Source organism: Numenius arquata, chromosome 9 (genome assembly GCF_964106895.1).
Source record: "Numenius arquata chromosome 9, bNumArq3.hap1.1, whole genome shotgun sequence".
In the NCBI taxonomy this organism is placed as follows: Eukaryota; Metazoa; Chordata; class Aves; order Charadriiformes; family Scolopacidae; genus Numenius; species Numenius arquata.
In genome coordinates this window covers 30,187,857-30,213,534 of record NC_133584.1, presented here as the reverse complement: position 1 = coordinate 30,213,534, position 25,678 = coordinate 30,187,857, and the positions used below count along the sequence as shown (strand labels likewise).

Sequence of the window (25,678 nt, the reverse complement as noted above, 5' to 3'; positions counted from 1 at the left end):
ACAGAAACCAGGTCCAGAAAAGCTGCCATCTTGGAACAGGCTTAGAAACTTAATATTGAGTCAATATTTTTATTTAATAAGAAATACTAATTTCAGGGAAACGTACTTTAACTGGGTTGCTAGTTTGCTGACTGCTTTCTGGCTAGTGGTGTGTTGTGTTTCAGCACCAGTGCTAACTAGGATCATGTGTGTACTCTGTAGATGAATCAGCAAATGGCTGGAATGAATCTCAGCAGTTCTAGCAACGTGATGGGCTTTGGCCAGCCCCCCAGCACAGCAGCAGGATGGACTGGAACCTCCTCTGGTCAGACTCTCAGCACACAACTGTGGAAATGAAAGTTGCAATGGAAGTCTCACCCAGAACAGCGACCTGACATTCCTTGTTCAAATGCATTTACTTTCACTGTTCCTTCCATGTACCTACTCTGTTTCTTTTTCCCCAGCTGTTCAGATTAAGAATATAACTGACTGACCGTGTTGTGGTCTATATTGATTTAAATTTGATGTAGTGAAAAGCAAATCAAGAATACATTTATGTATCATTGGCAGCGTTTTCATGCAATGCATATGATTTCATAGACTATATATTTAAGAAGCTGCTTAACCACATACTTAATTTTTCCCCTCAAAATTCTAGATCAAATGTTTGCATATAAGGGATGTAGCTATCATGTTAGTAATAGCCGAAAATATGAACCCTGACCCCCCAAAATTACCCAGTAATCCTGTAGAAGGTACTGTATGAACAAATGTTTAATGATATATAAATAGAATGTAAATGTATCACTGAGCAATGTTTTCTAGTATATCAAACAAATTTTGTTTCATCATACATTTCACTGTGATGTTATTATGGTGTGCATAACAGGGATTATGGTTATTGAAAGAAAGATAAACCTGGATGTTGCTGTAGTTCTACAAATCAATAGTTTATTCTTTTAAAAATGAGCATTTGATCCATGTGAGTTTCCTGTAATAAAGTATCTGATCTGGCTGATGAGGCACACACGGTATTAATGCTGCAAACTAGCGACACAATATGCATACAAGGGAACTCAATGTGAACAGATATATTTTTCTTTGCAGAAATATCCAGGTTTATGACAGTGATTGTGTTTACATTTTATGGTGCCTCGTAATGATAAAATGTTATTTCCCTATATTAAAAGGATAAATCCATAAATGATTGTGGGTTTTTATTTCATTATTGCATGAACTATTTGACCGCTATTTCTTCAAGAAATCTACTGTTAATGAAGGAAAACATGTTCAATTTGGAGGATTTATTTATGCAAATATTTAGATCAACAGTTTGTGATTTAAAATCAGTTCACGCCATTAAGCTGGATAAATACAAAAAGTATATACATAAATGATGATTTTGAAAATGCTCCATTGCAGCCATGTTTCTCTTGATTGTTTTTACTATGTGGAAACAGCCTTAACACAAGGGTAAGTGTCAGTTTATTAAAACACGAGTTCAGAAATGCATGCAAACAAGGTAGAACAAAGCAGACCCACGTGATTTGCTTGTTAGAGTATTTGCCAGCTTCCTTTTGCTTCCGCAGAAGTCCCTCAGATGACCATTGCAAGGTCTCATGCAGAAGTAGGCTGTTCCGACGCACCCATTGTCCTGTACTTCCTGTTCAACTCTGTCCCCAGGTCATACCTCAATACTGACTGTGTCCAGGTGGTATTTTGGCTCGTTAGCTAAATTTACTTTTTCTGTTCGTGTGTGCCATACAAGAACCTATAAAATAACACTTCTGTTAGTAGAGTCATCTGCAGACAATACGGAAGATTTGTAGTAAGTGTGGAAATCCGTACCTTTGTGCAGTTGTTTGCTTTTGGTTCCAGTTCCTCCACTGTTGTTATCTGTTTCAGAAAATCGGATTCTTGCATTCCCGGTTGAGAACCACGACGCTTGAATACAGCTTTTGGATGCGACAGAATCACTTGAAGACTGACAGCAAATCCTTGGAAAGAATAGGGGAAAAATGTTAGGAAAAACCTTCAGGCTTCACATTTTTGTGCAAGTTATACTTCAGCCCAGAGATCTCCCATGTTCTTCTTAAAAATGTGTAAATTTGATTATATGGATAGACAAAATTTGGTAGGTTTGTTTTGCCCTGAAGGTGCAATCAGATTTTTTTAATCGCACCATGTTTTCAACATGTTGAATCAATTTCCTGTCACTTAGAGAACATAGGCTTTTTTGCCTAAAATGTCGGGTATTGCTAAGATCTGACTATCCTTCCTTTCTACTTCTAATTAAGAAATAAAACCAAATTTTAAGTAAAGTAAAATGTATGAAATGTATATTGTACAAACACTTCTAGTTTAAAGGTGAGAGTCAGAAAACAAGGCTAAAATATGTTAGTTATAACGGCTGTGGTCTTTAGAGATTTTTAGCCTTTAGAGAGTTTTCATGCTATTGTTGATGAAAGACAAGCCGTATTAATGTTTTGCCTTGCACACCGTGTCGCTAATGTGGACTTGGGAATCATTTTCATCAATGGTGGTCTGCAGGACAGTGTAGCTGATCTGTGCATTGCACAGCCTGACTGTGAAAGGGCTCCATCAGTGCACGTGCCTCTCTGTGCAATGCTTTCCTCCAGTAATGTACATTAGGTCCCTCAAAGGGGGATTATAAACTAAGAAATTACTAGTTTGAACAAACCTACCCTCTCTGAAGCAGCTCTCCTGAATCTCAGGTTTGCCATTATTTATAGAACTTCCCAGTTTTCATTCAACAAGGCTGTCGCATGTATGCTGCTTTAAGTGTGACTCAAAACTTGACTTATATACTTGTAAAGAAAAATTAATTTGTAACTCCTTATGTCTAATTGCCAAGCCTACCAAAGAAGTCGTGTCAGTTCAAAGTGGTTCCAGCTGCCCCTTTACAACAGCAGTAGTAACAGTTTTGACATCTGTTCTGAAAAACTGCAAGAACATTTAATTCAAAAGCCAGTATTAAAATTTTCTCATTTTTAAATGAGTATATCTTTATCTAACAGAATATAAATCTGTCCCCTTTTTTACTAGAATTGTCTTCCTACTGTATTTTCCTTTAAAGTAAGTATCTGTGGCTTTTATGGGAGCCTTTTAAAGAGGAAAATATAAGGAAGTAATTGCTACATCACATGTAAAGAAGGCACAGTGAAACCACCGTTATCTTAACTGTCAAGCTCTTGCTTGTAGCAAAGGACAGGAAGATAGGAGAAAGCGATTTTTTAAATTTTTTTTTTAAATAAAGATTTGGACAGTGCACTTGAAGACTATGGGCTGGATGTAAACTGAGGTCCCAATTCACTGGTAGACACAGTTGAAGAAAACTTTATATCCTAAGAAAAAGAAGAATAGGTGTCTAGATGGGAAGGGCTTATCCACACCTTCCAGAGTACTGTAGTGAATAAAAGACTTCCAGGAGGTGTGAGACACCTTTACTGCTTCCAGTGTCTTGTAGCCTGGCTGTGAGGGAGCACATGGTGGGCTCCATCCCACTGCTGTTTGTAGCCAAGTATAATCATTTGTGAAGAGACAACATTGAGAGTTTAAAATCCCTCAGCAAGAGAGAGAGAGCGCCAGCTTCTGCACTTTGAAAGACAGCCATGGACTTATCAATGATGAACAAATTGGTCTGGTTCAGTTCAGTGATTTTGGTTAGGGTTTGGGTTTTTTTTTTCTTCTATCGAGCAAACAATGCAAATTTTTGGTGTAACTGGGCTTTAGTGGGGTTAATATTTTGGGCCCCTCCAAAAATGTTTGCTTTGCAAGGGAAAGCATTGTTGGAGCCCTAATCAGCTGTGAGCTGCTGTTTTTTCTTAAAAAAATTTTTTTTTAAATTTAAGCTGTTCATCCATGAAGGAGAAAATTAAGTAAACGCCAAAACTAGCGTAGTGTCCTAGTTTTTAGAGTGGAGTCGTTCTAAGCAGAAGACACACACAGATTTTCTGCCGCTCATCTTTGTGTATCTCAGCTTGGCTCCCTGCGCCCCCCACCCCCATAGCCCACACTTATCCATACATTAATTTCTTCTCGGTTCTTGTGTTGCAAAGCTTGCTCCTCCATTGAGAAAACTGGATTCAGTTCTGAGTTCTCCTACGTGCATATCTTCGATGTGCCGTGCCCCCCTTCCTACCATGCAATTGCAAACTACCATTTTAGGGCGTTATCAAAAACTCCCCATGTTTTCATGCGTGAAATAAAAGATTATTAAACTGAGTGTTGCACGTGGCAAGGACGTGCGTTACCGTGCACTGGCTGGCCTGTGGCCTCAGGTTTGTTTCCTTGATCAGTGGTCAACGCAGCCTTTGTTTCTCAAACAAATCCAATAAAGCAGCAATGTGAAGAGAGAAAATAATTGAAGGAGACTTATTCTCCTGGTTCTCTAGTTCTTCAGCTCTGCTTTTTAACTGCTTTAATTTCACATGTATGGCATTTTGTATTTATGTAGATAGACTTCTGATGGACTTGAGGGAAAACCATTTTCTCACAACTTTCAGTTGACTGTTTATCACAGACAGATCACTTTAGCATCAAAAAGAAAGGAGATGGCTCTGGCTTTGACCAGACTGGCGCTGGTTATTTCTCTCAGCAGATAATGGTCCTGTGCTAACAGGTGAAAAGACACTGTTATTTTGAATTCTACCCCGCAAACAGGGATTATTCTGGGATTACTATGTGCAGCATAACAGAACAGTGCTACATGCATACAATTCTTGATCATTATTCCTCCAAGGTCATATTGGGCTTAAGATCACATGAAATGCCACAGGACAATTTCATAGAGTGTAAAGAGGAGTTTATAGTTATTTTGTGTTTAATGCAAGGCTTTAAATTAAATCTAGTTGGCTGAAGAGCCACCTAGATAAGAATTAATTTGTTGGAGGACAAGATACTTAAGAGACATGGCAAAGATTACATCTGTGCTTTTTTCTACAGAAGCTGTTTCTGTTAATTCACACCTTGACTTGTGTTAGACGTCTGTTAAAAGGCAGAACCATTTTTCTTCATCTAGTTAGACTGAGACAGTCTTTAAAGATTTTTCTGCTGTGATTAATGCCTTTGCTTGCTGAATGCTCTGGATAGGATAGTAGCTGAAGGAATCGTTTGGGAGGGTATAAATGCTTAATGCTCAGTGCTGATGTTGAAATAAATACACTGGTTTCCACACAGTTCAAGGTACTGCCTTCAGCTTGTTGAACTTGCCATGATTTGGGGTTGGCTTCCTAAAAGTATCTTCTCCCTGCAACATACTGTTTGGGTTGCAATAAGGCAGAAGTGCTCAAGCAGGAGTTTTTGTACTTCAGAACAAAGTCATATGCTGACAGTTAATTTACCATGAAAGAGGCTCTCAATTTTAAATGCAACATTTAAAATAGTTGTTACCCTTTGATGGATGGGTGGTTTGGGGGGGGTGTTTGAGTTTGGCATCTGCCGTAGCCACTCAAAACCTTTGTACTTCTGACATCCAGCAGTGGCTCTTTCAAGGATTACACGCATTATAATCATTATACACAAAATATACCATGTTTTGCAGTGCCATCCAAAACTGTTTGTTTCAGCTGAGTTTTCTCCACATTATATTGCCATAGTAATTGCAGTATGATTACAAATTCATACTAAATATTTTTTTTTCCTATTTTTAATAACTTCAGTATTTTCCAATGCTTTCAAAATAAAGCTTGGACGATTCTAAATCAAATGTGAAAATACTGTTTCATTAAACATTTTGAAAAATTAGACTCTCAGCCTTTTCTAAAGGTTAGACCAGGTGATCTTTCAAGGTCACTTCCAACCTGGGCTGGTCTATAATTCTATCATTAATAGACTAGCATAAGAAAGATGAGATGTACTAAAGATGTCATACTATGGCAAAATTAAAAAAAAAAAAAAAAAAGGTTGCTCAGGCCCTAGCAGAGGGACTTAAGAGGGACAGTGGATAAGGTCTGAACCACAAGTGCAAAAGCTGCTTGCTCAGTGATTCACCAGCATAGATTAAACTCTGTGACTGAAGGAAGATAGATAGCCTTCTACAATGGCATGACTGGATGGAGAAATGAGGGGAGGGCGGTGGATGTTGTCTACCTTGACTTCAGCAAGGCTTTTGACACAGTCTCCCACAGCATCCTCATAGATAAGCTTAGGAAGTGCGGGTTAGATGAATGGCCAGTGAGGTGGATCAAAAAACTGGCTGAAAGACAGCTCAAAGGGTCGTGATCAGCGGCACAGAGTCTAGTTGGAGGTCCGTAACAAGTGGTGTTCCCCAGGGGTCAGTACTGAGTCCAGTCCTCTTCAATATATTCATCAATGACCTGGATGAAGGGATGGAATGTACCCTCAGCAAGTTTGCTGATGATACAAAACTGGGAGGGGCGGCTGACACACCAGAAGACTGTGCCACCATCCAGCAAGACCTGGACAGGCTGGGCAGAGAGGGACCTGATGAAATTTAAAAAGGGCAAGTGTAGGGTGCTGCACCGGGGGAAGAATAACCCCATGCACCAGGACAGGTTGGGGGTAACATGCTGAAGAGCAGCTCTGAGGAGAAAGACCTGGGAGTCCTGGTGGACAACAGGCTGCACATGAGCTGACAATGTGCCCTTGTGGCCAAGAAGGCCAATGGCATCCTGGGGTGCATCAGGAAGAGTGTGACCAGCAGGTCAAGGGAGGTCATCCTCCCCCTCTGCTCTGCCCTGGTGAGGCCCCATCCGGAGCACTGGGTGCAGTTCTGGACTCCCCAGTTCAAGAAGGACAGGGAACTGCTGGAGAGGGTACAGCAGAGGGCTACAAAGAGGATTATGGGCCTGGAGCATCTCTCTTAGGAGGAGAGGCTGAAGGACTTTGGTCTTTTTAGTCTGGAGAAGAGAAGGCTGAGGGGGGATCTGATCAACACCTAAAAATACTTAAAGGGTGGGTGTCAGGAGGATGGGGCCAGTCTTTTTTCAGTGGTGCCCAGTGACAGGGCAAGAGGAAATTGGCACAAACTTGTACATAGGAAGTTCCATCTAAACATGAGTGGGAACTTCTTTGAGGGTGGCAGAGCCCTGGAACAGGCTGCCTAGAGAGGTGGTGGAGACTCCTTCTCTGGAGACATTCCAAATCCGCCTGGACACATTCCTGTGTCCAGGGGAGTTGGACTGGATGATCTCCAGAGGCCCCTTCCAATCCCATGTCATTCTGTGATTCTGTGAAGCAGTTCCTGGGGTGCTAACATAAAGCATGCATCTGTTCTCCTTGAACAATCTTGACAGCAGCAGAATCACAATCTAACTTCTTGTCATGGGTGGTCAAAAACTGGCACGGGGAACAAGGCGACAGTAAATCACTAGCAGCATCATTTAATATAGAACACTTTAAATCAGGTCTATAATGCCAGTCTCAGAATCAATGTCACTTTTTGCTTACAACACCCACTTCTGTCTTGCTTTTCTATCTGAGGTCAAAATCGAGAGCTCACCTACAGTTAAAACTGAGGCAGAACTTAAAAGACACCACAACTAATTCAGGTGGTGTGTTGGTTGCCAGACAAGAAGCAACACAGGAACCAGCTACTTTGCTTCCTGAATGCAGTTTAGCATTAGAGCAGCATCAACCACAAACCTCTCAAAGAAATAAGCCATGTTTACTCAACTGATCTAATGTGACTGCCATGTGCGAGTAGATTTCAAAGAAGAATCTAGGGAAGTTGGCTAGCTAGGGTCTTTGAGCTGATCCCAATGAAATCACCAGGACCTGTCTCCACTTGCAGTAGATTTGAATTTGGCCCTGTATCTTGAAGTCCAGAATAAGAAGTTTCTGTGCTTAAAAGCAAGGATGTGCTTCCTCTGAACAGTCACAAATTAAATCAGTGGTCCCAAACCTTTTAAGCAGTCATTCTTTTCGCACCCAGCCTCACAATCAAATTTTTGCAAAGATCACCGTGAAAAGATAAACCAAAGAGACATCCCTTACCAGTGCCTTGGGAATACACTAATTATAAGCAGCTGTAGACAGCTGAGCAGTTTAATATATGCACTTTTTTTTCCCCACGGTTTCAAAACAGATGCTTGATCTTCCTCATGTGCTGTAAGTGGTATAACCTGAGTTCCCAAGTTACTTGTATATTTGGTGCCAGCAAAAGGAGGAATGGCAGCAATGTACTACAGCATGGACTTCGGTTTTTTAGCAAGTCCCCAAGGGTATATTGGGGGGTCAGGCGATTGACAAGGGTGGAAAACGAAGTGTTAACATGCATCCTGTAGACTCGTTGTGGTTTCGGCCGAATTTACTGAAACCAGACCGACAGATGGCCCTTCCCCCCCCCCTCCCCCCTCCAAAAGAGAGAGAGAGGAGAGAAAGAGATAAGGAGATTCAGAAGTTCATTCTAAACTAAACTACTTTAATGAAGAATCAATATTAAAATAAAAATAAAGAAGAAAATAATGAAATAGATACAATATATACAAAACCATATCAAGCTCCTAGGATGACAGTCACGTCACCGGCAGGCACTGGGGAAGGCCCAGACTGGACTCAGCAACGGATGGGAACTGGATTCCAGCTCTGGAGTCAGGAACACACGGATCGGGATCAAAGGCAGATGAACAGACAGAGTCCTCTCTGGACGTCGGCCATCGCAGGAAGGGAGCTGATCCTTTGATCCCTCAGCTTTTATACTGAGCATGGGGCAGATGGGATGGAATACCCCAGTTGGTCAGGTTTGGGTCACCTGTCCTGTCCACTCCTCCCCACTGATGTGACCCCTCTACGTTTTTTCCGTTTCCGACCCTCTAAGGGGGCAAATAACGAAATTGGCTGCCCTTGGTTGTTATAGCAATAAGTATAAGCAAGGGCCTCCCTGCATACCATTCCTTGGCATGGAGCACAAACATTGGTCTGATCATTCTGGGAATGAGCAGTTTTCTCCACAATATGCTGTTAATTTCAGACAACTAGAAGAGGCCTAGCTAAGATGTAAAATTACAGAACAGAAAATTGGTTTGGTTTTACTTCAAACCGGGACAAGACTGCACCTGTTCAGATGCCTATGCAGTTCGGGATGTACAGGTTCTATTCTGTTTGTGCCCTTCCAAGGTATTTCTGAGGGGAATGAAGATGCAAACTTAACATAGTTTTTTACCAGCCTACCCAACATCCATTTCCCTCCTTGCTGAAATTAAAAATGTAATTTTATCAGTTATTTTTTGAAGACTAATAATAAAGTTTTCTCACAGAGTAGTAACTCCTTGTTTGTAGATCCTGCAAAAACTTCCTATACTCTCAACCCTTGTATCTTCGTCTCTATAATCCTCCCTTCCGTGACTTCGGTAAGAGTACATGCAGATAATGTTCCTAATGGAGCTGTTTTTCCCTCATGCCAGTGCTTCAGGAACTGCAAAGTGTAAACAACACCTTAAGAACTCTCCGTGTATCTCATCATGTCTGGGTTAGACTCCCTTGGCCAATGTTGTGTAATGGCTTTTTACCTACTACTAATGAATTATGCTATCAACTTTATAATGCCCGTAAGTAACCACTTCCATAGTATCAATATGTATCTATAAATCTACAGGAAGAGACCCCTAAAATGCACAGCTGCAGTCATCAATAGGCTGAACAAGTTTAGGGATTGACATATCTTGTTCTCCCCTGAGGAAATACCTCTACCTAGACACTCATATTTTCATGCCAGGTGATACTATTAATGTGAAACACTTTTACAGTGACAAATTCACCTATTGATATTTCTGGTTTTGAGATATTAACAACTATTAGTTCTCCTTTCCCCCTTTTGCACTCTAAAATCTGTACATATTTTTCATCAAACGTTTCAATCCATGTGAAAATATTCTGGTCCATAAACTGGAGAGACACCAGACACTCGGTGGGTCGGGAACTGGCTAAATGGCTGTACTCAAAGGGTTGCAGTCAACAGCTCTATGTCCAAGTGGAAGCCAGTGATGAGTGGTGTTCCTCAGGAGTCAGTACTGGGACCAGTGCTGTTTAACATCTTTGTGGCAACATGGACAGTGGGATTGAGTGCACCCTCAGCAAGTTTGCCAACGACACCAAGCTGTGTGGTGCAGCTGACATGCTGGAAGGAAGGGATGCCATCCAGAGGGACCTGGACAGCCTTGAGAAGTGGGCCCAAGTGAACTTCATGAAGTTCAAACAGGCCAAGTGCAAGGTCCTGCAGCTGGGTCATGGCAATCCCAGACACAAATACAGGTTGGGCAGAGAATGGATTGAGAGCAGCCCTGAGGAGAAGGACTTGGCAGTATTGGTGGATGAGAAGCTCAACGTGAGCCGGCAATGTGCGCTGGCAGCCCAGAAAGCCAACCACATCCTGGGCTGCATTAAAGTGTGGCCAGCAGGGCGAGGGAGGTGATTCTCCCCCTCTACTCTGCGCTCGTGAGACCCTACCTGGAGTACTACATACAGCTTTGGAGTCCTCAGCACAAGAAGGTCATGAACCTGTTGGAGCAGGTCCAGTGGAGGTCTACAAAGATGATCAGAGGGCACCTCTCCTATGAAGACAGGCTGAGAGAGTTGGGGTTGTTCACCCTGGAGAAGAGAAGACTCCGGGGAGACCTTAGAGCGGCCTTCCAATACCTCAAGGGGGCCTACAGGAGAGATGGGGAGGGACTCTTTATCAGGGAGTGTAGGACAAGGACAAGGGGTGACAGTTTTAAACTGAAAGTGGGGAGATTTAGATTACATATTAGGAAGAAATTCTTTTCTGTGAGGGTGGTGAGACACTGGAACAGGTTTCCCAGGGAAGCTGTGTGGATGCCCCATCCCTGGAGGTGTTCAAGGCCAGGCTGGATGGGCCTTGAGCAATGTGGCCTGGTGGGAGGTGTCCCTGCCCAGGCCAGGGGGGTTGGAACTCAATGATCTTTAAGGTCCCTTTCAACCTGAACCATTCTATGATTCTATGATCCTGCTGAGATGAGAAAACACTGTCTTCTTCCCTCTCCTAAAACATAAGCGTATCAGAAAAAAGAAAATAGCTGGCTATTTCTACCCCATTCTTGCCCTTGTAGGCCTCCTTTTCCCTCTTCCTCTCCTTCCTGGATACAGAATATGCTTAAGTGCAATTATTGTATCCTTTGCTGGGAAACCAGTCAGACTTCTACACAGTGGTGATTTATGTGGCAGTTGTGATTATATACAAAAAATTGTCTGAGCATGGACTGGCAGCAAGATAGAGCTATGCGGTATGCTAACTTCACAGCAGAAGATTGATTAGATCCATTTTGAAGCTCTTCTGCCTTCATCTACTAGGCTATAGCTGTCATTGATTTTTTCCGTAAGCCCAGTGTTTCAAACTATATCCATCTACAGTTATCACCATCATTCCAAATAACCAATAAAAAATGAAAAATTTCAGGATAAAGTAGCATTTTACAACATGAGGTCTAAGAAGCGCCTGCGTTTATATTGCTTGATGTAGACTGATGACACAGTGAAAGGCAAGGACTCCTTGCAAAAATTAACTGGATTAATTAATTTACAACTAACTTGTTTCAGACAAACAATTTATACAACATAAAAGCCAAGTTGCTGCATAAAATTAAAACCAAGTCAAAGTGAGTTCAGATATCGCCAACAAGCAACTTAATTAGGTGATATGTGCAAGCTAGGACTTCCAGGATATTTAGTGCTGAATGGCTGCGTAGAGCAGATGCACTTTGGAAGTTTAAAAAACTGCTTATACTGAGACATCTGTTTCTGTCCCACTCATAAAAAAAATATGTAAGAATAGTTATTCTGAGAAATATTCACATATTATAAAATGTGGTACTTACCTGCCATATCAATAGCAAAGGGCCTGTCAGCTCTCCAGCCAGTGTACCAGCCAACAACCTTGCCGTTTTCCACAACTGGGCGCTCATACCGTCGTCCTCCTACCAGCCCCACAGGCCATACCGATACTTTGCGGGTTGTGCGCATCTGCAAGAGGCAGGCACAGCGTGACTGCATGTATGTTTTCCTGGTAGGCTTATTTTTGTAAGTGTTGGTGGAAAACCTACACATTAATCATCAAGATTAGGTATTTAAAAGCAATTCAAGCTTACAGATTTCAGCCCAAGAGAGTAAGCATTTGAAAGCTTCATGTGCCCACTCACTTTCTGTGAACCCTCCAGCTCTCCAGCCTGCAGACAGCTCAATTCTACTGAAAATATCCTATTCATATTATCTTTTAACACAGAAATTTTAAAAGCTGTGAAAAAACAGTATTGGTATTCTTGTTTGTTTGTCTGCGTTTTCAAAGGTGTACTAAATCTTTTTTACCTACAAGACTGTAGCAATCTTGCAGTAGGCTTATTTCTATAAACTGCTTACATATTGTACAAGCCTAGTGAGAGAGAATATTATAATAATGATTAACAAATATACACTACATTAAGACAAGTACAATTGATACTGGTAACAAATACACTGATACAGGAAATTGTGTAAAAAAGAGCCTTTCCTGGGCTCTTAAAAGCCCAGGAAAGAGCCATACCCAAATCCCAATAAACAAGCAGAAAGGGAAGAAGACCAGCCCGGCTAAATGGAGAGCTTTGGCTGGAGCTCAGGAACAAAAAGAAGGTTTATGATCTTTGGAAAAGGGGCCTGGCAGGCAAGGAGAAATACCAGGAAGCGGTGAAGATATGCAGGGGGAAAATTAGAAGGGCCAAGGCTCAAGCTGAGCTCATCTTGGCCGCTACAGTTAAGAATAACAAAAAGGGTTTTTTTGGGTATGTAAACAGTAAAAGGAAGATTAGGGATAATGTGGGCCCACTGATGAATGAGATGGGCACCCTAGTGGCGGAAGACACGGAGAAAGCAGAGTTGCTGAATGCCTTCTTTTCTTCAGTCTTCACTGCTAAGGCTGTCCCTCATGAATCTCTGGCCTTGGAGGCAAGGGGGAGGGTATGGAGAGAGGAAGTTTTTCCTCCAGTAGAGGAGGACCAGGTTCGGGACCACTTGGCCAAACTGGACATTCATAAGTCCATGGGCCCTGATGGGATGCACCCACGAGTGCTGAGAGAGCTGGCAGATGTTATTGCTGGGCCACTCTCTATCATCTTTGAAAGGTCATGGAGAACAGGAGAGGTGCCTGAAGACTGGAGGAAGGCCAACATCACTCCAGTCTTCAAAAAGGGCAAGAAGGAGCACCCTGGGAACTACAGACCAGTTAGTCTCATCTCCGTCCCTGGGAAGGTAATGGAGAGACTCATTCTAGATGTCATCTCCAAACAAGTTGAAGAGCGGGGGGTTATTGGAAGTGGGCAACATGGGCTTACCAAGGGTAAATCATGTTTGACCAATCTGATAGCTTTTTACGATGCTATAACTGGTTGATTGGATGAGGGGAGGGCAGCAGATGTCATCTTGACTTCAGCAAGGCTTTTGACACTGTCTCCCATAACATCCTCATTGGGAAACTAAGGAAGTGTGGGCTGGATGAGGGGACAGTGAGGTGGATTGAGAACTGGCTGTGTGACAGGACCCAAAGGGTAATGATTAATGGAGCAGGTTCAAGCTGGAGGCCTGTAACCAGCGGTGTCCCAGGATTCCATTGGCCCTCTTGGCAACAAGGGCACATTGCTGGCTCATGGAAAGTTTGCTATCCACCAGGACTCCTAGATCCTTCTCCTCATTAGTGCTTTCCAGAAGATCCACCCTTAACCTATATTGGTGCCTGGGGTTCTTCCTCCCCAGGTGCAGGACCCTACATTTGCCCTTGTTGAACCTCATTAGGTTCTTCTCTGCCCAGCTCTCCAGCCTGTTCAGGTCTCGCTGCAGTGTTGGCCAGCCCTCCCAGTTTGGTATCATCAGCAAACTTGCTGAGGATACACTCGGTCCCCTCGTCCAGGTCATTGATGAATATGTTGAACAGGACTGGGCTGAGTATTGACCCCTGAGGGACACCGCTGGTTACATGCATATCATCTAGACTCCCAGGAGATGCACCAGAAAAAAAAAAACGACAAAAAAAAAGACGTCATATCATTCTGGTTCACATTTGTAAGCTAGAAACATTAGCAGATTCTGAGGAGAACTTTCACACAGGGAAGGCATAAAATAGATATTTAAAAATCCACACTTATGTATGTACACACAGAAGACAGGCATGCACCTTCTCTCCTTTCAATTCTTGTGTATCTTTAAATTTGTTTAGCAAAATTTTCACGCTTCCACCCTAATAACTATTGCAGCAAGTCAGACTATCTCGCTTGGTAGCAGCAGTCCATTCTGGATAAGAACAGGGTATGTATACAATTGGCAATAAAGGGAATTGTCGTGATAAGGATTCTATCCAAATCATTGACTGTTTAATTTCCAGTGAGAGACCGCCATGAATCTCTCTACAGGCTACTGTTAAACATGTTCAACTGTAACTGTTCTCCTGCCTAAGATTGTTTTTCCAGTCTCTCACACTCCTCCATTCAGGAAATTCAGAATTAGCAATTAACTATTTGAATATGGAAATTAGTTAAACTTCCTCATGAAGATCTTTTAGTTCTGGTTTTAATGATACATCCATTTCACAAATTTTTCTAACAGTGTATTTATATTAACATCCAAACATCAGACATGCACACAGGGCATCCTGTTGGGTTTGTCTACACAGGCAAGTTTCCAAGGGCATGATCAAACCACATACACCCAACAGTGCTACACCAGCATTAACAGCAAGACAAACACAGATGCCCAATAACTTTGTGTTGCCATTAATACCTTCTGGAGGGTATGGATAACTGAACAAATTACTAGTGCACCAATTTACAGCATTTTAGTTACCCTGTACCAACTGCCTGTACCCATGGTAAACATAAAATGCAGCAAGACAAGGGCAGGCACGCTCCAACTACAAAAGGTGGCTAATTGGTGGAAGATGAGGAAAGTAAGCCCATGCCCTACCTTTCCCGCACAGGGAACACTTGGGCAGCTGTACTGCAAAATAAACCAGGTCACACAAGACTTCTGAATTTGGTCAATAGCAGCCACAGCATTTATGCTTGCACGACCAGACTGATCTACCTTAATATTTTCCTTTACACGGTGTGTAGGAAAATCTTGTCGATGAAAAGTATCTCACTGACCTCATGAAACCAGCATGAAATGACCCAAGAATTTTTAATTATTACAGTCTTGGAACCATCTTGGTGTTCATGAGTTAAGTCAGTAAGGCCACCACACACCAGAAGGAAGTAACCCTTTAAAGAGCTCTTTATTTTGTCTTTGGGTTGCTTTCTTTCTTCTCATGGGTTACATTTCTGGAGAATCAAATAAGCAGGTGTCAAAAATACAGCAATCCCTTTAAGAACAAACTGAAAGAGCACATTTAGACTGATATTTATACTAATACTGATATATATGGTATACTAATACCTTACAGATTTGGGATATGCTATGCAGATGAAAGTAGGAATATTTATTTTAATCTTCTGAGAGTAGCACTGCTGCATTTAACATACTGATGCATTAAGGCTGTGTTTATGTACGATAGGGAGAAAGCTATTATTTGGATTAAAAAGCCAACTTGCATTTGGAATTTGATGCTGCTAATCATTGGGACAGAAAAAGGCGATTCAAAACCATGTTAATTCTAAATAGCTTTAGTGCTGTGGGTTAAACAGCTGCCAAAACTGTATAACTTATGAACAGCTTCCTCAATTACTCTTCTACCTGTCATTTTAATGTGCGGTGGCACATGCTATCTTAATACTCAGCATTTTAAGTCCTAGTAGCTTACATGAATGGTATTCATCTTACACTTAACTCTCTGTAAGTTAGGCATCTGGTCTATCCCAGTTAGACTTCTATGGTTAATGAACAGGGATAGGAACCTACTGGTGTGGTTCAGCCTGCCTGGCTCAGACAGCTCTCTGAAAGCAGGATGAATCTCCCTCTGGAAATGCTTTTCTCCTTTATTTACTTTTTGAATATTTGAAGGGGGTCTTGGGCATAGGAGGAGAGCAATGTACTGCATGGAGGAAGATGAGAAGAGATACCAGTACAAACCCAAATGAAGCGGGGGAACACAATTGGGAAGGAGTGAGCAAGGAAATGACAGGAGAGGGGAGTAACAACTGACCAAAGAAATTCCAGTGAGATGATGGGCATATAACAGTAAATACAATAGCAACAGAGGATCCACTAAAGATTAATAAGTGAAAATGCAGAAAATGTAGCCAGGCAATAAAAGAGACAGTGTCTCATAAAAGCATTGCTAAAAATAGCATCTCATTAGTCAGTCAAGAAAAGCTGCTTAATGGGATGTGCCAGACAGGGAAGATACCAAGCCAGTAACAAAATATTCCCAAGGGGAATGAAAGCAAATGACAGACAGAAGGAAACATGGCCATATCTCCTACAGTGAAAAGGCTTCCAGGCTGGAACAGCCGTTCTTGTGTTTTTGCAGCATGTTGTTGATGCATTTCTATTTGAGATTCAAAGATCTCAGCAAATGCAAACCTGGCTGCCACACACAGTAAGCTTTTCTTCTCCCTCTGTTCTCTCTCACTTCAACCCCTGGGTAACTTTTGGGCTGTACTGGTCAGGCTACAGGTTATCATCAAGGCTTGCCCCCCTCCCCATCACAGCAAGGCTCAAGCAGATTTCTATGCTAAATCCCAATTTATTATTACCATAGATGGGATCTAGAGCTCCTTCACTCCAATTCTTCCACAGGGGAAAATGTTACGGGTTAAAGCACGAGCATAGCCAGGTTCTCTGTCAGTTCTCAGACAGGCAGCCCACAATACTCACAGGTCATTTAAAGCCAAATTCTGCTTCAGCAAACCTTATGTGACTGCACTAGAAGTCAGGGGAACAGCTCAGCTGCAACAATGCTATGCCCATTTATTTAGGCATTAAATGGATCTTCTGCCCCTACTTATTACTTCAAAAGAGTAATAGAAAATCTGTGCCAGTGTTTTTTGTGGTTTGGGATCTGCGACACTTAGGGGATAGTAACTTCAAAAAGCAAGTTTGTTGTCAGTAAACTTGACTATTAAGGGTGTGTTTCCATGGGAAAACTTGTAGAAAGAGTCTACAAAATAAAAAAAATAAATTAAATAATTGTCAACCATTGATCTAGCCTGCTCCGCAATATCCACAGGTGAACTGATTTAGTGCTTCATCATTCTCACTATTAGAAAGCTTTTTCCCAAACATCTGCCTTAAATCTCCTCTTGCTGATCCGTACCCAATCTACACTGCAGAGGGAGGGTAGATTAATTACCCCTTCTCTCAAACAATATTTTAAATATCAGATACAATGATTAATGCTTCTAAATTATACCAGCATCCTTGGGTACAAATGCCAGTATTGCTTCCCTACAGGAGAAAACTGTACCAAATTTAACTAAAGCAGTTGTGAGATAATTTCTCTGGATTGGGAAGTCTTCCAAAACATTTTATATTCATGTTTCCTTTTGGCCCTTGTACTTATTAATTCCTTCTCTCATCCTACTTGTTATTCTACTAGGTTGTGTCCATTCGTAATTAATTTTGTAGTAAAAGTATCAGTTTCACAGGTAAAAAGAAAAAGACTGCTGCCAAAGTGCTGAAACAGTCAGTGCTCGGTACTTTGTAACCCAGAGTCCCTCACTGGATAAATCTGTTTCACATAGCTTTTTTTGTCACTGTTTCCTCTCATTTTTAAGCTATTTAATTGTTTCTCTACCACTCTTGTCTAATCCAACCTCTTTAGCATAGGTATTACATGTCTACATGCAAGAGGAATGTCAGTGCCCATTTAAAATGTCATGTATTCTTAAATCATTTATACACTAGAAAGGTATTTAATGCACTGCTAAGTCATATTTAGATTTTTTTTTTTATGATGAAGAAAATAACTAATGACAGCCAGCTAATATTTAATTCTATCTAGACTGCTGAATGTTATTTTTAAGACTATAGCAAAAATTTTATTTTTCCAGCCAGCTCCAAGAGATACAACAAAAGATCTCCATGTTTTCAAAGATAAAGAGATTAACTTATACTACTTTTACATCTTTTGCATAAATATATCCCTTAAAAATATACAGAGTTAGCTTAATACAGTGTATGAAGATTAGGGCAGTTACGTAAAAGTTATCCAAGGGCGACTAACCCCTCCCCTAGTCAAAGTTGGAATAAATAGTAAATATTTACCTCTTCTGTAATGTCTTTTTTGAGTTGCTCTCAAAATATTTTACAAAGACGATCATGGCAAAAATGAAGCCTGTGTGACATGCAATGCTTGCAAGTATTTCTGGTCTGTTCTCAATAACAAAGATTTTTTTTTTTCAGGCTACAAACTGTTAAGAGCCACTAGAATACCTGCTACCTTCATTACATACCTTTTGGAAGAGCAAAGGGCAGGGGCATAAATATATGTTTTCAGTCTGCATCGCCCACACAAATTGCCCTCTGCTATACAGTGCCATTACTAGAGTTGGACAGCCCTAACCTTCAATAGCCAGGGCAGTCTTGTGCAGGCAAGAGCTATAGCAAATTGAATTCTCATCCTCAACTCAGTGGGCAACAGGGCTAGCTGCTAAGCTATTAAATAAAAGTTTGGGTGTTTTGTTGGGTTGTTTTTGTTGTGGGTTTTTTTTTTTTTCCACTTAGAAATGACAATTAATCCTGTGATTTACTTTGAACTCCATGCTGCAAGGCTGTATTTAGATCACACATTATAGCATGGGTTCTTCTAAGAAGACCCAGTCTGCAAATCCTTGACATGCTCAGACAAGATAGTGGTGTATGCCATACTTGCATGCTCTAGGCACCTAGCAAATCTTGCTATGAACATTTAGACACCAATAACTAAAGGGCTAGGGGCAGCAGTGAGTGAGATCATAGTTTTAGATATAAGTAGACATTTTAATTTCACACACATCTCAGTTTGGGTGTCTGAGTAAAATACAAACAAAGGTGACAGATATAACCTAGACAGGAATCTCTAATAATCAATGCCTTTCTGAATGCAGCAAGCTCACTTTCTCATACATGTTTATTCCTGTTGTTCATACTCCTTAAGCAACTCACCCCTTGCCCTCAAAGGTTTCAGGGTAGTCTGCACAATCAACAGCAGAGTGGACATCTAACACATATACAACTTGCATACCTATCCATATATGGACCAAGGCAGCGGTGTCCTTTGGCCAACTACTCAAAATACGGATAGAGCAGAGAAAATATACCAAGACATAGAAACACGTGAAGGATGTGAAGAGTTAAGGGAAGTGGAATTTAGCTATGTCTGTCTTTGGTTTCTAGTGCTTATCTTGTTTTTAAAATCTCTCTATGAAAGTGGAATGCCAGCTTTATCTTAAGTTTTCTTTCTGGAAGTCTAAAAATGTAAAACTGGCAGTTGCTAAGCATCAGACAAAATATTACAATAACTTGCATTCAGGCATAAGACGAAGCACAAACGCAACAGAAACTAACAATCACTCCAAAAAGAACAGCCTACAGTAAAAAATAGAAGTTATGATTATTCATACAGAAACATCTGTAAAGCATATCAAATACAGTAGTTGGGATTTCAGGCCTTTTTAGTGGCTTTGTTATGAATGCAGGCTGACATTCAACTGATAAAGATATTTTCAGAAAACAGGCTGTTGTTTTTGATGGAGGGATGCAGATGAACACCTCCAGGTGAACAGATCATATCTGACCAAAAAAAATATAAATTCTTTTCCCAAAATAATAAGTGAAAAAATATGATATGCCAGAACCACCAGCATTAAAGTAAAAGCACAATTTCTCACCTGACCACCATTATACTCTCAAGCAGAAAGAGTTGGGAATAACTTAAAGGCCACACCTCCACTCCTGGAAATATTTCTTCATCATTAGTGCAGCCCTGGTTAGTACTCTATAGAATTTTACAATGAATCACTGAAGCAATCGGTCCTTTCCCTGAAGCCTTTCCAGGGAAAGTGAGCCTTTCCTAACAGAACACTCAGATGAGCCAGTGCTGAATACACTGCAGCAGCAGAAAGACAAATCAGGCTCTCCAACTTATCCTAGAAACAGCAACTAAACACGCTCAGACCCTGCCCTGAGGAAATAGTTTTGCCAGTCAAAAACTAAACTATACACACATATACCATAATATGTCTTAGGAAAAAAAGACAATTATAAACAGCACCAGAGGGCTCCTGCTTTACTACAGGTGGTGACATTTTCCAGTGAAACACTACTGTAAGCTGCAGGGATTTTTCCTTATTTCCATGAAACACATTTTGCCCAGGTCTATTGGGCCCAGCTCACTCCATATCAAATATAAGGGATTTATCCCTGTAAGTACCAGACAGAAGTATTTTGGACAAAGATTAGAATTTCCTCATCAAGAGCTCTCAGAGGTATCCCATGGCATTTCATGTCAAAGCATGCTCCTTTTTGATCATGCCTTTATTGCTTATACATCTCCACTCATAGTAAAGCCTTTGTGGATTTTGCTTTGTTAAAAAGGCTCCATCTTCTGTAAGGGCACTAGGGAAACCCACAGCAAAGGAGCTAACTTAAACATAATCCTTCACTGATGTGCCCTTCCCTGGCACGCCTTCTGCTCTGTAATGCTTTTTTGACCTCTGAGCAAAACACATCCCTAATGCCTCTCTTATGTCGGCTTTACAGTCCTAACTAGCATTGGTTCCCACCAATGGCCTCATTGCTGTTACTGAAACCAACTCTGAGTCAGAAGAAAGCCATTACAAAGAAGACAGACTGACTATTTTATAAGCCAGCAAATGTAGATAACTGCTTGCGGACAGATGCTAGCAAACATTGCTGCCAGCAGACTGGGACACACATGTCCCCAGGCCCATGTCAGTGACATGCTGAAGGTCACCCAGCCAGCACAGGATGGTGGTAGGACTAGAATTCAGAGCTCCTGTCTTGTCCCTCTACATTTATATCACTCTCCCCAGTGAGCAGAGTTTATCTGATCTCCTTTGGGATCATGCAACTGCAGGTCCGGAGAATTGTTCCCGGCAGGGTAACAAACTGAAAAAACCCTCCCTCTCAGGTGTCGTTACTGCTACTTTCATGACAGGAATTATTACCAGATTTCATCCGCATACAACATGTTCTGAAGCCATTCCCTTCATGCTTGGAGAAGATGAGCACGGTTTGACCTCATAAATCAATCAATTCCTGAAGGAGAGATCGAGATTTACTACAGAGCTGTCAAGCCAGAACCCGTATAGACAGAAGTGGGTATTTTAAAGAAAAAAGATACCAAAACCCCCAAGCAGCGCCTTGACTGAAAACAAGACTACTGGCTCTCTCCAAACACAACCTCACATTTGTCGTAAAGGCACATCCCATTGGTAAAGCCTGCCAAGGGACTTCCATTAACTTTGTCAGACTGACAAGGCATTCCCTGTGTTACTACCAGCAACGTCCCAGAGACCTTACATACAGCTCGTTAGTGACCTCAGAAAACAATCATGGGAAGGAACTTACAGCGGAGTCAAAGCTCCTTCTCCACTCCTGTAACAGAGCTTTACAACCACCACATTTCACAGGGAAAACTCCTTCGTGCATGTGTGTTTGCCAGCAAACACAGGGCTCGGAATAAGCACCCTTTCCCCAGCAGCTGAACCCTGTTCAAAGAGAAGCCTCAGCATGCCCGAGGTGACCATTCTTGTTAGAAAAAGTAAACACAGATTGCCTGTCATGCTTCCAGTTTTCAAGGTTAACCTTTCAGACAATTTTATCCCCTTGCCTTCCTGCATTTCCTAGCTGATTAGAGAGGTAATTTGTACCTTTTTGTTTCACCATTCACAGCAATTAGAATAATAATACAGGAAATGATAAAAGAATAAGCCTGACAACCCCCTTTCAGTAGCTATGGGTCACTCAAGTGATACACCTGCCAATACAGTTCCTTTAGTTTGTCCCCAACATTACTACTCAAAAAAAAAAAAAAAAAAAAAAAGTAGACATTTGTCTCCAAATATCTTTTGTCCCACATTACTTATTGTGGCAGTGTGTTTTCTGTATCAATTTACAGGGTCCCTAAGATTGAATCAGATTAGTTTTATATCCCCTGCAGAGGTGAACACTCCCATCACATCAAAGATCGGTAGGTGGAATTACTCTGCATTATAATGCTCTAAGCATAGCCAAGAGATTTTAAGAAAAATCAATTACAACAAAGGTTTAGCCTCCAGGTAAAGGTCTTCAGATTACCAACTCCAACACTGAATGCCAAATAGGCAAAGGAAGTAGGGCATCCCTGCTGAATGGGGACCCTGCACCTGCCCATGCACTGGAAATGGAAAAGGATGCATTACGAAACAGCACAAACGAACATAAGCATTTCTAAAATTACTTGCTCTATGGAACTTCACGTGTTTCGCATTTCTGCGTGCCGTGTTCATTTTAACCTATCGACTGGAAAGCATTTGGGGTAGCACGGTGCTTCCAAAGTGCAGGGTATGGGTGCACACCACTAAACACTGTACTGTCCACCAGCAAAAGTCACGGACCGCAACTTGTCTGAAGTCCTGTAGTCTTCCTATCTGCTGCAAATCTACTTTTCCATTTCCCTCCCTCGTTTTCTTGCCAAGGTTACTTTTCCAGCTGTCACGGAAGATGTACATGACCTTTCTTCTGCTGTTTTATGTTCACTTATTAAACGCCCCTCCTTCCTGCCACGAGGAACACAGAAAGAAGGCAGGATAACCTCTCCCCCGAGGGCTTGCCAATTCCCACCAAAAAAAAGAAGAGCTTTACCAAGGGGCTGTAACAAAGACAAAAATAGGTCTCTTCACAAAAGAGGCTCCTGAAAGGGTGTTTAGTCATTACACAAACGATTTGCTGCTTTTAAGAGCTTCAAAAAGATTGAGCAACTCGACGTGAAGGAGCCGGCTCTAGCTTAATTTATTTCCGCCAAGAAAACGCTGTGAAGGACGGCGACTCCTGATGCGAGTTTGCCCTACAGGGAGAGGAACGCAGCCTGAAAAAAAAAATCAAAGACGGCGCCCTTCTCATCCCAGTTTTAACACAAACTGGATCCCTTACATCACCCTAAACTGGCCTCACTCGGCAGGAAAAGGAGAAAACACCAGTAAAAAGTTGGGGCCGGGGTGGGTGGGGTGGGGGAGGGGGCGGGGAAGACAGGGACAAGAAACTTAAAAGGAAGAGCGGGGTGGTCACACGCAGGCGGCGCCGGGGAGCCCGGCTGAGGGACTTGTCTCATCCGTGCCCGGGTTTTGGGTGAGAGGCACCGAGGACACAGCCGAGCGGGGATGGGGGACGGGCTCCCCGGCCCAGTGAGGCGGGACGGGCAGCGGCGAGCGGCTGAGGAGAGAAACGGCGGCCGCCTGAGGCGGGGCGAGGAGAAGCGGCAAAGGCCGTGTGCCTGAGGGGAAGCGAAGCGGACGCCTGAGGTGAGGTGAGACGAGGAGCGGCTGAGGGGAGGGCCGCAGCGTGAACCCCCCGGCCCGCACGCACCTCCTGGAAGAGCTCCAGACTGTAGGTGTTGTCGTCGTCGGCGAAGAAGAGCACCCCGGACTGGGGCGGGGGCAGGTGCTGATGCCGCTGTCGCAGCCATGCCAGGCCGGCGTTGCGCTGCTCGGTGGCGCGGGGCAGCCCGGGCCGCTTGTAGCGGCGGGGCGTGGGGACGTGCAGGTGAGTGCAGGGCAGGCCGGCCCCCGCCACGAAGCGGCTCACCAGCTCGCTGCGCGCCGCCGCGTCCTCCACCAGGATCCAGTGGAGCCGCGCCACCTGCCGGAAGGTGTTGGCCAGGCGGGTGAGCTCGGCCTTCTGCACCGGGCGGCTGTAGGTGGGCGTGATGGCATAGATGGTGGGCAGCGCCGCCTGCGGGGGGGGAGCCCGCCCCGCCGCTGCCGGCCGGGCTCCCCCGCTACCGCCCCCGCCGCGCGGGGCCAGGGCGGGCAGCGGCGGCCGGCTGCTGTCGATGTCCAGCACGATGATGACGATGAGCACCCAGGGCAGCAGCAGGAGGAAGCGGCTGAAGAGCAGGGACTTCATCCTGCCCTCCCACCGCACCGCCCCTCAGCGCCGCCCCACGGACGAGCGCTGCCGCGGCGCTCAGCGCATGGCGGCGGGGCTGCCCCTTCGCTCCTCAGCCGGGGAGGGCGGCGCTCCCGACTGGCGGCGCGGGGGTCCGCCGGCGGGTCGGGTCGCGGTCGCCCCACGGAGCCCCGCCGCAGCCCAGCGGGGGCAGGACAGGTGCCTGGCCCCTCTCCCTCCGCGCCTTTATTCGGCGAGCGGCCGCCCTTCCTCCTCCTCCCTCAGCATTGCCGGGGCTCGGCGGGAGGCTCGGGGGAGACGCTCCTTCTCCTCCGCTTCCCCGGGCGGCTCTGGCGGGGGTGGGGAAAGACGGGAGGGAGGGTCCCCGCGGGCGGCGGGGTGGCTCCCGCCCCGCCCCGCTCCTGCTGCCGCCCCCGGGCGCGGCGGGGAGGGGGCGGTGGCCGGCGGAGGTCCGCGCTCGGCGCCCGCGGGGGGCAGCGCCGGGGCCCGGCCGGCGGCAGCGGGGGGCTCTTTCTCTCCGCGGTTAGCACCGCGGCCGGCAACTTCGGCCGGCGGCCGGGACGTCTTCCCCGGGGCAGTGCCTCCCGCCCGACGAGCCGGGACGCCCGGGGAGAGCCGCGGGCAGCCGCTTACTTCATTTTTGTTTTTGGGTTTTTTTGACGGAGCAATATTTTTGAGCTCCGCTGAAGTGCCAAGTTGTAAATAAGGCGGCTGTTTCGTGCGGTTTCCCTCGTTTTCCCTCGGTGCCTGTCAGCCACTGTCACCCTCCCGTCCCCTGCACCCTGACGGAGGCACCGGGGCCGCGGTGTTCACAGCACTCTGTGCCTGCTCTGGGCTGAACCGCCTTTCCCCGTTTTTCTGGAGCGCTGAAGAGAGAGCTCCTTTCTAAAAAGCATTCGCATATTAGAATTTCATAACAATCCACCTGTCTTTATTTTGAGAAAAAGGCATTCATCAGGTTCTGCAGCTCACATGAAATGCATGATCTAACACCTCTTATGAATCTTTTCCTACCAGGGAAGTTTCCGACGCATTTTTTTCAAAACTCACCACTGTCATAACTAAACACAGCTTGAATTGTGCTTTTAAAACTTCATGTTGCATAAAAACACAGAGGCACAGCATTAGTATTTACAAATTACTGACTTCTACATAATTCTGTGATTAAAACGTTTACCCTTGTATAGACCAAATGATGGTTTCATCGACTTGTGGATTGTTTGAGACCAGAAATAGAGTAATTTGTCACTGATACATTGATTTAATGGTGAGAATAGCACCAGTTAGAGAGATTGGTCATGTCTTCACACCAGCCTCTTTGGCTTAAACTACTGCTTTCATTTCTGTTTTATATGTTTCCTTCACATTTGCATGTGTATAACAAATACAGATAATGTGGGCACATGTATATCTATCATTCATATCTATCTGCAATCAATTTGTTATTCAAAATGACATACTAACCCAGAGGGCTCACACACAGAAAGGACGTTGAAGTGATGTAATATAAACTGAAATCCATGTGAAAGTGAGGGTGATACATGACCAGGCACTGAACATCTAAATGAGGAAACGTCTGTGTAGCAGAGAGCTAACTAGAGTTAGCAAGTTTAGTGAAGGAGTGGAAGGGTTGTTATGTGATTAATGAAATAATATGGAGGAATGCAGTGAGCATAAATAGTTTGATATATCCGAA

General features: G+C 43.6%; 2 protein-coding genes across 3 annotated transcripts in view; one reads left to right on the top strand and one right to left on the bottom strand.

The window, feature by feature from the left end:
• SMAP1 (small ArfGAP 1) overlaps positions 1 to 1,391 on the top strand; it is a 105,612-nt gene extending 104,221 nt beyond the window's left edge. The window contains exon 11 of one of the 2 annotated variants that reach the window (XM_074153850.1): positions 202 to 1,391. In XM_074153850.1, coding sequence (XP_074009951.1) covers positions 202 to 336 — 135 coding nt within the window. In that variant the 3' untranslated portion in view covers positions 337 to 1,391. The remainder of the gene's footprint in view (positions 1 to 201) is intronic. The other variant, XM_074153851.1, reaches the window with a different exon arrangement.
• Positions 910 to 23,979, bottom strand: B3GAT2 (beta-1,3-glucuronyltransferase 2). Its single transcript, XM_074153852.1, has 4 exons — positions 23,440 to 23,979; positions 11,793 to 11,937; positions 1,828 to 1,976; positions 910 to 1,750 (listed from the first exon to the last, which is right to left on the bottom strand). The coding sequence occupies exons 1-4, from the start codon at positions 23,977 to 23,979 to the stop codon at positions 1,664 to 1,666; spliced, it is 921 nt and encodes a 306-aa protein (XP_074009953.1). The 3' UTR covers positions 910 to 1,663.
• Between the last annotated feature and the right edge of the window lie 1,699 nt (positions 23,980 to 25,678).